General features: G+C 35.0%; 3 protein-coding genes across 3 annotated transcripts; 1 reads left to right on the forward strand and 2 right to left on the reverse strand.

The window, feature by feature from the left end:
* Positions 1-484: 484 nt before the first annotated feature.
* On the reverse strand, positions 485-895 carry MONOS_4002 (uncharacterized protein; the record flags this gene model as incomplete). Its single annotated transcript, XM_067874041.1, has 1 exon — positions 485-895. The coding sequence occupies one exon, from the start codon at positions 893-895 to the stop codon at positions 485-487; it is 411 nt and encodes a 136-aa protein (XP_067736534.1).
* A 7,850-nt stretch (positions 896-8,745) lies between these two features.
* Positions 8,746-9,600, reverse strand: MONOS_4003 (uncharacterized protein; the record flags this gene model as incomplete). The annotated part of the gene is made up of 1 exon (XM_067874042.1): positions 8,746-9,600. The coding sequence occupies one exon, from the start codon at positions 9,598-9,600 to the stop codon at positions 8,746-8,748; it is 855 nt and encodes a 284-aa protein (XP_067736535.1).
* A 2,014-nt stretch (positions 9,601-11,614) lies between these two features.
* On the forward strand, positions 11,615-12,946 carry MONOS_4004 (uncharacterized protein; the record flags this gene model as incomplete). Its single annotated transcript, XM_067874043.1, has 2 exons — positions 11,615-11,724; positions 11,809-12,946. The coding sequence occupies 2 exons, from the start codon at positions 11,615-11,617 to the stop codon at positions 12,944-12,946; spliced, it is 1,248 nt and encodes a 415-aa protein (XP_067736536.1).
* Between the last annotated feature and the right edge of the window lie 1,597 nt (positions 12,947-14,543).

Below are 14,543 nucleotides of genomic sequence, written 5' to 3' on the forward strand. Positions count from 1 at the left end.
ACCGATCCAGATCCATTGCTGAGGACTCCGCTGTTAACGAAGGCTTTTTTGATAACAGATGTAGCGAATGCTGTGTGAAGGGCTTGTGGCAACACATCAGTGATGGCTGTTCTTTTTGAAGATGAGGAGGTGGATGATAGAGAGCTGTAATTGTTTAAAAGCTCTGACTTCAACACTGCAATTACTCCTATGTCCAGTGGCTGCGATATGTGTGCAGTGTGTGGAACGAAGGTAACGACATCATTTTCAGCTTCCTTGAACTGTCTCCATGTCGTTGGATCTGCACGCGATGAGTGTGAATCCAGGAGAAGAAGGCAATGATGAGATTATTTCGAGATATGTTTTCTTCTGTCAATGATAGCCAACATTGGAACTGTTAAGGCGTATTTTTTGAATGCTGTTTTATCCATCCAGCCGTTTGTGTTTGGCCAAATGTCAAGCGACGAAGTTTATAGTGTTGCTTGTTCTTTCGGAAGGGTTTCACTCAGCTTAGCACAACAGACGGAAGCGAGAAGCCATCAGCAGCGATTCCAGCAACGAGAGTAGCATTCGGCATCCTTTCGGCAGTCTTTTTAAATCCAGCTTGTTCATCTGCAGGATGAACTACAACGCCACGTGTAGGAGTTGGAATTCGAAGCGAAGATTCATCGACATAGAAGATTAATTCCTTTGGATATTTGTTTGCATCTGGTGATACTTGTAATTCGGAATACCACGGCTTTAAAACTTTCTGACAAGATGCTGCAAATCTGTTTATATCAACTTGCTTTGGCGGCGATGACTTCAGTTCCGGATGTCTCTGTATGAAGGCGTTAACTGTCTTTAGAGTTACTGTCTTTTTAATCTTTTCTTCATTTTCTCCTTCTTCTTCACTATCGTTAATTATATTTTCCATCTTAATACAAATTAATATGCAATTCAAATGACAATTACAAACCAGATCGCGCGCTTTTCGTAATGTGAGGCTTGTCCCAGATCGAGATTCTATTGGAACTTCTTCCAAGAATTGCTTTTATTTTTCGCCTCTTATAATTGGTTGATGCCCTACTTTTACAATCAGCCTGCCATTTTTTTATAGCTTTAACAGCGTGCTCCAAAGATTTTTTGCTTATTCCACCGTATTTGACTCCATCGACCAGCCTGACAATATTTTCATTCACAATGTGTGCAATCCTTTCCAATCTTGTTTCATATTATCTGTAACGCAATGAACACATTGCTTCCTTCAGCTTTCTTTTTCACTAATAATTTCATTTATATATTATCGGTGATGATCATATATATGGGATATTATTTTTGAGATCATAAATTTGTTCATAGATACAAAAAAGTTGAGAAAAACTGTTTTGAATCCGTTGCTTAAAAAAATAGTTCCCGCAGCTCATTTTTTTATAAGAATTTTCATGTTCAAATGAAATAATAGAAAATATTCGATTCAAAAAAAAATATTTGAAAAGGATCAATGTGAAACATAAAAAAATATTTTCTCTGTCGAATTTTTCGAAATTCCTTTCTGAAACAAAACACAACTTTAATGCGGGTCAGCATATTTTTTTTTTGTTTTAAATAAAGAATGATTATAATTATGCTGAATATCTGTTACCAATTTCAGTGATAAAAATGATTAACTTTGTGATTCAAACAGAGAAAAAGCATGCAGAAATGATCATTTTATTTCTGACCGGAAAAAAGTTCAATTATATCAGTGTTCAGCAAGATATTCGGGTTTGCTAATTGTTCCAAGTTTTTTTTTAACAATAATAACTTATTGTTTTTAACTGTTTAAAAACCATATTGCTTCTGTAGAACTCAAAAGGTAATCATTCGAATTTTCGATGATAATCCTTTCACATGTTGTTTATTTCTTTTGCTCAACATCTTTGCTATACGAACATCAATTAACTTTCATCGCCTATTGAGAATTGTTCGAATCGTTTTTTTATCCCATGAGAAATCGCAAACGTAATCTATGACATGAGACAATAAAGATTTGTTTTTATTGATCACATTCTGCTGATGTTTCAAATAGGTGAATAATTGATCAAAAAAATCGAAGTAATGTTGAAATTGCCAATATGTTCATTAATAAAAAACTCACAAATCCTGATCAAAGAAACATTCACAAACATCTACAGACGGTGAAAAGTCCTATATATGATGCAGCTGTTCAACTTTTATAATCAGTCCTTTTCACGCAAATGAACTCGTATTTCACATTTGATATGTTTCAGAAAATTTCGATAGAAAAGAACTGAAACTGTACATTCTGAATATCAATTTCTTTTTCTATAATTATATTGCAATTATACAATCTTTTTTTATTTTATCAATCTTCAATCTGTTCAAAGAAAAACAATATTCACAAAAAGAAATCCATTTTTCATTTTGAAATAATAGCGAACAAACAAACAAATGGAAACAATCAGAAAAAGATATCACTAATTCAAAAAACAAACAAAAAAGCCAACGAATAATTAAAAAAAAAAAAAATCACCACCAATAAATATTCGATAAATCAACGAAAAAACAAAACGATAAATCAAAGATTTTATTTCTTAATCAACTTAAAAAAAATAAGATGATTAAAAAAACTGAAAAATTTTGACATGCAAACTAATGGAGATCACAAAAAAAACCATGACATATCGATTAATAAATAATAAAGCCACATTACTTCATCAAAAAAAGAAAACTCGTTTATGAAGCAGCAAAAAAGATTCCAATCCACCAAGTTTGACGAATTCGAAAATTAAAGTTAAAAGAAGATTATGCAAATAAATCACAAAGAATCGAAAATAATCACAAAATTAAATGTGAAATTTGTTCAGAAGTTCTATGCCATTGCTCTTATCTAAATTTTGATAGAAAATGCTCACTTCTTTCAGCTCATAAAAATTATATTTTAAATTTAAAAATGAAAATTAAAAAATAAAAAATAAAAAATAAAAAATAAAAAATAAAAAATAAAAAAATAAATTAAAAATGAAAAATAAATAAGGTTTAATGTTTGAATATAGCGTACAATCAATTATGCACCTGGGAGGCAACACGACATATCCAGGTCCGGACAGAAAAGTTAAAAACTATTCTATCAAATTCGCAAAGTCTTGTCCAGCTTTCTCCCTGTGAAAACTGGCTAAGCATGCATGAAAACACACATTGTTTTAAGTTATTTTTTAAAAAATGAATAAGAATTGTTGAAAGATAAAGAAAAATCTGAGCTTTTAAGAAGTGAAGATCTTCTTTCAAGATTTTGAATAGATTGTTGCAGCAAAAAAGGTTGAGCAAACTCACATTCTGGTTTTGATGTTATTTGAATTCTTGCGATTTTTTCGATATTCTCCTTCTTCACTTTCCCCTCCAAATTTATCAATGCCCGCTGTGAAAGAAATCCAACCGCTGAGCCACAAATGTTATCTCCCGTTTTCTCGAAGGAAAGATAGTCTCTCATATTTGCAATCGAAAGAGATGGCCAAGTTGTTTGCTGAGTCGGAATATATTCTTCAAAATACCGTTCGTGAATTTCAATTGATCCATTTTTAGAATTCGAAGATTTCTGGTGATGGTATTCTTCAGATGATACAGTTGATTTGTTTGTATGCGTTTTAAGAAATTCTATCATATCTTCTAATGATTCAATATTTTCCGTTGTAATATTTGACTTTATTGCATTGACAAGAACACCAAATTCGCTGTCGCAGATGTTCTTGCCATGATGTTCGCAGAAAAAATTCAAAATGCATTTCTTTTTCTTTAAAAGGGAAGATTTGTTGGATAAAATGAAGTGCAGCACATATCGATTTCGATTATGTGGACCTGCATCACAAAAAAATTTGAATGTTTTGGTGTTACGATAACACGATCTACTCAGAACAGATGTTAAACACTCAATAACAAATCTAAAAACATTTGTGAGGCAGCGAGAAAGAAAGTTGTATGTTCTTTTGTAGGTGATCGAGTTAGTACGTTGAAATGTGATGACTGTGAAATGAGAAAGTTGTTTATATGTGTAAAATTCTTGTTGCAATTGATCTTTTCGAAGTGGAATTCTCCATTTTTCCTTAAAGTCAAAAACACACAGAACTTCATTTTCCTTCAAAGATGAAAGTGTATCGGAATAGTGCTTGCGCTGCATTTCTGCAATTGCGCGATGACGTCCAAGAAGAGATATCAGTTTTTCTTTTTCTTCATGGAATTTATTTCCTATCACTGGTTGATCTTTTCTGCTCTGAAGTTGCTCAAGTTTATTGCATAATCCGCACATATCAGTTCGACGCTTGGCTCTGCTGAACTGAACCGTAAGCTTATAGAAATATGAAAGGGAAATTTTGATATTCGTTTCCCTCACAAAATCCTCCCAAAGTTTTGTCTTTGGTTTGTCTATTAGTCTTTTTTCATTAGGTGAAAAAATCTTGTATTTTGACTGATATTCATTAAGTTCACTTGAGACATCATGTGTTTAATTATTCAATGCACAAGAAAACTGTTCGCTCATTGTTCTATGTTCAATTCCCTTCACAACTGATTTGCTTAATGTGTGGCATGTAAAATCTTGATTTATTCGTTTGTGTTTTTCAATTCCTTCATTTACAAATGAGAAATCATTGTGCTCATCTATTTTGACGTAGTATGTCAGTGAAGATTGATAATTTTTGTTGTTCAAATGGGTGATTCTTTTTGAAAAGTCACAAATGTTTAATTTTCAAATAAAAAATTATATTCATATTTTGCTCAAATTTTTGTTTCCCCTCACGAATCTTTTTAAGAATGTGTGAAATAGCATTATCCAGAAATAGATTTCATATTAGAGAAGTTTGGTTGATGTTAACAAAAAAAAGAGCAAAATATGTCATTTTTAATTTATATGAAAATTAAACATTTGTGACTTTTCAAAAAGAATCACCCAAATATTGCCAAAAACTATCCCATTTCTGAAAACATAAAGGATGAACACTCTTGTCGTTGCAAAAACAGAAAGGACATTTGAATGCTTTCGGATTTCTTGCTACAGAGACAAAATGTCCAAGAGAATCATTCAGCTTGGTGTGCAAAACTTGTCCCACAAAAACAAATGCTGAGTGAAATTGCTTCTCAGAGAATTTTTTTTTCGAATATTCGTCATAACTGGCAATATTGCAAGCTGAAAAAGTCAAGACGTTATCATCTTCTTTCTGATAAACAGCAAATTGAAGTGGTGGAGGACATAATGAATTTGCTTTGCATTCGTGACTCAATATTAAACAATCAGGAAATTGATCAATAGATGCAAGACGTTCTGAGTGGCAGCGTCTCTTGCAGTTTTCACAATATGCTCTATTGTTGAACGTCAATGTTTCAGTTTTGAAAAATTGATTCAATCCAGATACAACATCATTTGAGTTAATAGGAAAGAATAGATGGTTTGCTTCTGTTTTGTAAACTCCATGGCATTGTTGGCATTTTGTGCGATATTCAATTCGATTCATAAACTTTTGTTTGATTGATGAATTTTTATCGATAAATGTGTTCAGGACCCATTGGTTTGCTTCAAATGCAGATTGTTGTTGGCGATGTTACAACCCGTTTTCCCTTTCAAATTGATCAATTAATTGATGGGACCATTTTTCGGATTATTAGTTGCATCAAAAATTTCTTTGAATATGTTCAAAAATTGACTTGATAAACTGAAATCTTTTTCTTGATGAACAAAAAGTGTCTTGTTGAATAATGAAATAGACGCAAGGCATTGCAAGATACTTGCCAAGAAGCATGTGTTATCAAGATTATCCAATCCTTTCCTTTTTAATTCAATGCTGCTCAGGTTTTCTCCTGTTTCTGTTTCACAATGATTTGCTTGTGGGCAATGGTCAATGCGTGAACATTGTATTTTTTCTGAAAGCAAGGGGGATACAACAGAGTCAACTTTTTCCAATTGTCCTGGTTTTATTGAATTAAGGATTTTTTCCGTTGCATTTATCAATGCTGGATTGCACAGGAAATGCGGAATATTTTTCGATTCTTTCGATATTTTCCCCGTTTTAGAAAAATCAGTGCACAGAAATATCTCTTTCCCGCCGAAAGTTTGCTGGCTTTGAATAAATTTACATTTATTCAACTCGACTGATATCTCTGGTTTTGCATTCAATAATAACGATTTGAACGTGTTGATGGAAATTATTGAAGGCGAATTTGGATAAACAATTGGTTGGGTTGAATTTGGATCGCATTCGCTCTTTTTGCACAGAGAATTGGAATTTGTTGAATTATTCTTCTGAAATTGTGCTTCGTTGATTTTTGAAGCGTTTCTTTTCAATTTCCAACTATTGCGTTTATGATTTCCGAGTCTGACAGAATTTGGTTTGGAATTATCCTTCGTTTCATATATTTCTTTATATCTTAATCTTTTGTCCGTAGAAACATTATTTAAAGTTTCTTCCATGTTGTTAAAAGCGGATTTGTTGTGAAAGGTTTGATGCGATTTTTCAGTAATTATTATGTCATCCCATTCTCGTTCTTCAAATAAACTTGTATCCATAGTCTTTTTTTTGGATTGTTTTAATTTGCCAAATGTTGAAGATGAAGGAGAAGAATGTTCCAGCAACCAACTGTTTCCTTTCATCCATTCGCTTTGTGAAAGACCTAAAAAAATCATAAGAGTTTTGAAAAATAATGAAAATAATGAAATTTGTATATCACCGAACCTTTTTTGCATGAAGGTGTTGAAGATTTTTGAGGAGTGAAAATTTTACCTCGATTTTTCTGTAATGTCTGCTTGGCATGGTTTATTTTTCCTTGTGTAATGTTGTAATTGTAAGATAACAAAATCTTTGGAGAAGAATGACGAGATAAGGCTTGAAGCAACATGGTCTTTGTATGAGTTGGTGCAGCGTTGTATACGATTGATAAATCATGCAAAAGTTCGTCATATGCCTCTGACATAAAAAAAAAACATTTTCATATTTTTTTCCAAATCAAAAAAAAGTATTAACAATTATTATGTCAATCTTGACAAATCGAAAAAGAAAGAGCAAACCGTTTATTGATTTTTTAACATTTTTAACAAACGGTTCTGCTTCTTTATGGTGCAGAAACAAATACGTCAAAACTTGCTCCAGAGATTCACCACAAGTTTTCTTCATGGAATCAAGCAACTTTGTTGCATGAACAGAAATAGTAGATTTGCTATTTATCTGATTCGACATAATTGTGATGAAGAAAACAATGAAAGACCAAAATGATCCAAAAAAAAATAATTTGAAAAATTTTTAAAGAGAATTTATTTACAGTAATAATAAATCCGAAAAGACAAAATTCATAATGATATAATATTTGATAAGTGTTCTTCAACTGCTTCATTTTTGCTTCTCTTTTTCAATTCATCTTCTTTGTTTTGATTTCTCACCAATTCATCCAAATGGAATCATTTTCTGTGAATAATCCACGTTTTTTTAACATTTCTATTTCTTATATTCAGGATTATATCTTTTAACATAACACTTATTTTAACTGTTATTTCGTTTTTTCTATTGCAGAAAAATTCTTAAGAATGGAAAAAAAAGAACCTTTAATGCTTTTGAAATGAATAAGAATGACTTGCAGCGGATATTTGCCTATCAGCTTATGCAAAGAACTCATTTCTCAAGAGATAAAGTAATGATTATGATTAACAACAACAATTCCAATTGATATATCGATGTATGCTTTTTCAAAAAAATGTTAAAAAAAATACTTCGAGTGAAAGTGAGTATTCAAATGCATAGCATCAAAAATGTTTCTTTCATCGAAAAAGACACAGCCATTTGTTGTTTCGCATTCTTATGCCTTTTGCCTTCAGCTTCTGCATTCTTCTTTTTCCTTTCTTCTTTCTTTTCCTCTTCCTTCTTTTCATAATTCTTTTCCTTTACATCTTCTCTTTTGCAAATATCTAGTTTTATTCTTGTTTTTTTCCTTCGTTTCCATTATCTCTATGCGTATTTCTTTCTTTCTTTTTTATTAACATTTTCCTTTTCTGTATATGAGGTATATTCTTCTCCTTCAGATGCATTTCAGGGCAGAGTGCATTTACAGAAGTCTCAGAAGCTATCGGAGTAATGCCGCATGCAATCGAAGCCACTTTTAAAAATGAAACAATAATTATTTTTTTTAGAGAAAGAATCTTGAGCATTGGCAGAATAAAAAGCTGAAGTTCATTGAGTGGATCAGATGGAAGTTCGGAAGATGAAAAAGAAAGCTCATAGGAAGTTGCAGTTGTAAAAAGAGAAGAACAAGAAAAGAAGAAAATTGTTCATATTCTTCATCAACTTTCCTCATCAGTTCTTTTTCATTATTCACTTTCAACCTCACTCCGCATCCACCTTTCTGAAGAAATTTTGTACCCCTTCTCTTCACTTGTATCTTCTAACATGCCTTTAAAGCTTCTCACCTTCAGCTGCTCTGCCTTCTCCAGCACCAGTTACAGAATCTCCAGTGTATCCTCAGCGGAATCGTTCACCTCTACATGAATGTTTGAATGGAGAATGCTTTTCATGAGGCTCTGAAGTTAGAAACTTTATTGGACTGTTTGTTACCAGAAATAAAATTCAAAATTGAATAAAAAACAAAAAATTCAGTTCAAAAAAAAATATAGAAAACATTTATTATCATTGGCTTCCGAAAACTTTTCAAATGGCAATAATAAAATAAACATTTGCTTAAAAATTTCTTACGAACATAATAACGAAAACAATCATATAATGAGCAATAACAGTTCAGAAAATGCTACAAATGTTATTTGTGTGGACACAGAACCAATGAATCTTCTAACAAATCTTGCACTATTCTGAGTGCTTTCAAATTATTATCCACAGAATGGCTGATCGGAATGGCAATCTGAAAAAGGATGTCACCATTTATACGTCTCTGCTTATCATCTCTTCGTTTTGACCCAAGACTCAGTATCTCTACAACAATCTCTGAGAAGCGTATTTGACAGTCAATCACCAGAGCAAATGGCTTACAGAATGAGTTGTGTGACATGGCCATTTCGTTGGAGACGAGCGTGGAACGTGCGAGCTCCAGGATGCAGGTTGTTGTTGACTCAACCTCGTAGTCGAACAACATGTTGGAGAGTAAATCATGAAAAGATGAAATCGGTTCAGGTGAAGAAAACGAAAACGATTGTGGGAATTGTGGTTGTGGTTGGAAAATACCACTGGAGGAGATGGTGGTGGCATCTGTTCCATTTCCGGTGATTTTTGTATTTGGAGCACGGAATGTGAGAGTTTTTGTGGGAGTGAAAATGGAGACGAGAAGAGAGAGGGAGGCATCGCTGAAGGGAGCAACGCATCCGAAAGCATACTCCACGGTGGCGCATGGGCTTTGCTGTGTTTTGCCACAGGCATCGATATCACTTCCACCATTCGCAACGATTTTGTTCTGGTTGATGATCGGAAGCCAACTGTTGTACACATCGCTATCTGCAGTTCCTGCGTTCCACACTCTTTTTGTTGGGGTTGTTGAGCCACATTGCTGGAATGGAGATTGGGTGATATCACTTCCGCTGAAAAACACATCATTCCCTCTGCCATTAGTTGCGGAATTGCCATCGAAGAAACAAAATATGATGAATTTTACTCCACTCATCCAAGTGAAGGTGTTTGTTCAGCAAAGCGCAGCACCTCCCCATGAAGTTGAAGTTGATGTCAATTTATTGTTTATGAACTGGCAATCATTAACCAAAAATTGATTTGGTTTATTTTGTGGAGGCCAATGAAATGTGAGAGAGCCAGCAGAATCACCACCAGAATTTGCGATACACTTGCATTTGGAAAATAGGAATTGACCTGATGAAGATAAGTCATTTAGCAAGAAATACCAACCAGTTCCACACCAACTTGTTATTGAACAACTTACCACTCTGTTTTCTGAAAATGAATAAACAGAATTTGATTGAGGATAAGCAAAGCAATTTGCTCCCCCATGAGCAGCTGAGCAAATTGTGAAATTTGATTTTGCAATACTCTCATTTTGCAAACAGAAACTGTATAACGCTCCATTATGGCCATCACCTGTGCAAGAACAATTATTGAACGAACAAGAAGTGATTGCAAGATTTGCATTTGTGCAATAAACATCAAGAGCACCACCATTATTATTTCCTCCGCTGATTGAATTATTCCATTCACACCATTCGAAGCGATGACTGTTCACATCAAAAGAAGTCAACCTTCCAGGTGATTTTCTGTCGGTTTCATTTCCAACATGTACAACAGCAGCATTTGATGAAGAACGTGTTTGATGGAGGAAAGAAGAGTTGAAGGCAGAGAGAGAAGTGAATGGACTGTTGAGGTTGGGGAGGATGGCCCATCAATGGGGTTGTGGGTGTGGAGGAAGAGGGATGAGTGAAGAGAGAAGGAGGGGATTGTTTTAAGTTGGTTGAAGTGAACCTGAAATTTGTTTTTACTAAAGCGAAAGTACTTTTTTACTGTTATCAGGTCTCAGTTTGCATGAAATGTCTTTTGATTTTTCTAGCTTTGTTCATTTTTATGACGGTTGTTGAAACTATAAGTTAGAAAAAGAATTCTTTTTTAACAATTATAATCTGTAAATTATTATTATTCAAATATATTAAAAAAGAGTGTAGAAAAAATTTTTCTTTTCTTTTTGTTTCTGAATGTTGTATGTTTTGAAATAACTTCATTGCGCTTTGTAAAAAAAGATATCTTAATTAAAAAATGACCAGTCGGAGGATAATACCAAATAAAATATGAAGTACCATTATTTATGTATTTTTCTCACTTTTTTTGTATCCAAAGAATTTTTTGATAAGCTTTTTCGTGAACTGACCGTTATTTACTGAAAACGTAAGTCTATTATTTGTTTTCAATTCCTATAACTGAATACATTTGTTTTCTTGTTGTTGATGTCACATATGATGTTTTTTTCTTTTTTTCCCGTTTTTGGTGGATATAATGCAAAACAATGTTTTTATCAAAAATTCCTTTAACGAATTTTGAAGATAATACGCAATGCCAAAACCGCGTAGAAAATTTGATCAGCGTTTGAAAGAAGGAAGCCATGAGCGAGAAAGAGATTCAGGGATTTTTTGGTGCAAAAATTCGGGAAAGCCTTTCAAAGAGATTTTTCCACTAAGCTTAAAGCTTCATTATCTGCGAGTGAAGTAAAACTTGAAAGTGGAGCCGAAGCTTGAGTTGACGAAGAAAGAAATTTCAGATGATATTTCCTGGCTTGTGACAAGTGGCGGGGGTTTTAGCAGCAGAGAAGAAGGACTCCGAACATGGAAGATTAATGGGATATTTCCCACAGTTTTAGGGGGGTCGTCGTTTGCCGGAGGAGGCAAAATCGAAAGTTTGTGAAATTGATTATGAAATGTTTGATTCGAACCAATTACAGATTATCTTGTCTTTCTTCCTCAGCTCATGCAAGTTATTGGAATCTGCGAATCTGTTTCGATGACACTCACGAATCATTTTTTGGAGAGCTATTCAGATTACAACATTCGTTTTCTGAGCCATCAATTGGAGTTATTGTATGTGTGATGAGAATTTTGTTTCTAAAAAAAAGTTTTTAAGGACTTCTATTTTGACTATTATTTTGTGTTTGTGTGTGCGCTTGCTGTGTGTACTGTTGTGACCAGATGAATTTGAAAGCATGTGCTCCTTCGTTTTGTTCTGAATTGGAAGGACGCTTCAAACTATTTCTTGGGACTAATGATAATTACCCCGTGGATAGAGAAAACTTGGAATGGTTTGCATTTTTGTCATTTTATGTAAACTGATATTTTTGTCAACTCGTTTGTTATTTCTGTTGCTATTTTCTGAATTTCTACAGTGCTTGGCAAACAACATGCTTTTCACTTCATCAACACAGGCATCAGTCATTTGTTGGGCGTGTTCTTTCTGGCTTCTTCAGCCTAGCAGGTGCTCGGCGTGCTGCATCATCAGCCTCTTTGCAACAGATTGGATCAGAGGCGACCGCGATCCCCATTGCAGAGCGAGAGAGGCGGTTTATTGAGTCGCTGGGGAAGCAGCAAGAAACACACACAGCCAATGATATACGCTTTCCAGCACAAATTCCTGTTGAGTTACCACTCCATTATGCAGCATGCTCTCCTTTCTTTCCATCAGCACAGCCTCGCTCTGATTGTTTGGGCAGCTCTTTGAATGGACAAGACAAGACGGACATTTCTCTTTCAGCAGCCAGAGATGGAACATCTGGCTCTGTTCAGATCCCGCAGATTCCTCTGTCTTCAAACAGATCGTCCTGTTCCTCTTCCTCACCTTCTTCGAATTCTTCTTCTCCCTCTTCTTCTCCCTCTTCTTCTCCCTCTTCTTCTCCCTCTTCTTCTCCCTCTTCTTCCCATTCTCTTCATTTTTCGTTATTCTCTTCATTGTCATCACCATTAATTCAAACTGCGGATTCACTGGAAGAATGTTTAAATTGTTTTCATCTTCTTTTTCAGAGGCACATTTTGCTCTGCTTCAGCACTTCGAACTGCTTCCGCGCTCCGGCTGTGCTGAACGGTGTGAATGGAATGAATGGGCATCGAATGAGAAATGGCAGTGGAAGAGGGAAGGAGCTTCAAGGCACATTGCGTTCATCAGCTTGCTTTATGTCGCCTCCAAGAAGCGAAGAGAGAGAAGTTGAAGTTCAAATGGAAGAGGCAAAGAAGGCGGATTTCAGAAGCAAATTGAGCGCAGAGCAGAGCAAAGGGAGTCAGAAAGAAGAGTCAAAGGCAAAGACGAAGACGAAGGAGAAAGACGGATTTTTCACATCGCAAATTGACATTTTGGACACAAGGCTTGCACAGGCAGCGACAGAAAGGAGGAGGAGGGACAGGGGAAGAGAAGAAGAAGAAGGATGTGTGAAGATGATGATGAATAACAGCAGACATTCTGCTCATTCGAATGCACACTCTCATCTATTCGGCTGCACACTTAAAGTACCACAGCCTCCTCAACATCTGTAACTCCTCCTTTTTCTCCCTTGCCACACACACAATTATCTGCCCCTTCTTTTCTTGTTGAAACTCCGTCGAAGCCACTCACTCCTTTATCTCCTGTCACAGACTTTTGTTCACTCACGCAGAAGTCCCTCTGCACATCAAGCCCAATCTTTGCCTCTTCTTCTATTTCTTCTTCTATTTCTTCCTTCCCTTCTCTGAATATTTCAAACAGTTCTTCATCTTCACCTAACTCTAAGTCATCTTTGCTGTATTCCGCCTGCTGGTGTTGTATCAGATCATTGACCTTCAAATGCCTATATGTCATTCAATTTGGCAGAGCTGCCATGTGATCCAATAATTATTGCATTTATATTTCTTTCTCTCGATGTCTATTCGTTATATGCGCCTTTATTTCACTTTTCATTCGCTATTCCCGTGATGAAAAAAAGGCAATTTGAACGAATTGATTTCATTTCATTGAAATCGTCTTCTTCTTCAACGCCTTCTTTGATGAACATCAAAAATAAGGTTGAATTGTTCATTTCATTCAACTCCCCTCGAATTCAGCTCCAGGCCTTGTCTTTCATTCTAACTCAGAAATACAAAAGAAATATTTATTCTTTCATTGAATAACGGCTGAAATTATACATCAACGGAAACGACTCTATTTTTAGTCGAGAAAAGCTGGTCAGAAGGCATGCAAAAAAAAAGGAGATTGCCTCTGACTTTTTGCATTTTGTAGATGAAAGAGGCTCAGATGAAAAGAGCATATTATCGAAGCAATTCTTGAACGGAATAAATGATTGAAATGATGTTCTTCTTCAGATTTTGCAATGTTCCGAGCCTTCAACGAGCAATCGAAGATGAAACGATGAAGGAAAGCGATTTCAAGGAAAGACATGTTCAAAGAAAATTTCAATGAAATAACAGAATTTACAGAAGATATATGGTGATTAATCAATCAAATGCAAAAATGAGATGTTTTCTTCAATTTTGTGTGCCATCTCCCCAACTTTCTTCGATTTTACCGTCACTTGCACATAAATCCACAATTTGTCTGCTCATTCAATATTATTTGCCAACGTTCTTCACCTTCTTCAGAAAGCCCATCGCATTGTGTGTGCTCTTGCAGGGCATCTTTGATAGCCAGCAATTCACTTCCTTGATGTCAAGCAAACTTTCCACTTATTCATTGTCAGCTGAATTCTCGATGAGAAATATAAACAATTCAACATCCCAATCTCCGAATGCTCTGTTCCATCGTACCCAACAACCTAATTATCTTCTGAGTGATGCTTCTCATTAAGTTGAAGGAAGACTCGTTCACGGAAGCTTCAAGAGACTCGCCTACAAAATACTCATGTCTTCTTCATCCTATTCCTTCGCTCTCTCACTTAATTGCCAGAACAGTTTATCTTTTCCTTTTAGTGCAACATTTCACAAGCAGTTATAAATGATAATGCTGTGCTGATGCGATTCTGTTCATGGTTCGATGGTGATATCAATAGAGAGTGTGTGATGATTAACATGGAGGAGGCAAGCATGGAGTTTGATGTGAAAGAAGATAGCGTCATCAGCATTTTCGAAAGGAGAATTTCGATGAACCAGGCAGAAATGAAAG

This window comes from Monocercomonoides exilis (genome assembly GCF_001643675.1).
Source record: "Monocercomonoides exilis strain PA203 chromosome Unknown scaffold1-2713096, whole genome shotgun sequence".
Lineage (NCBI taxonomy): Eukaryota > Preaxostyla > Oxymonadida > Polymastigidae > Monocercomonoides > Monocercomonoides exilis.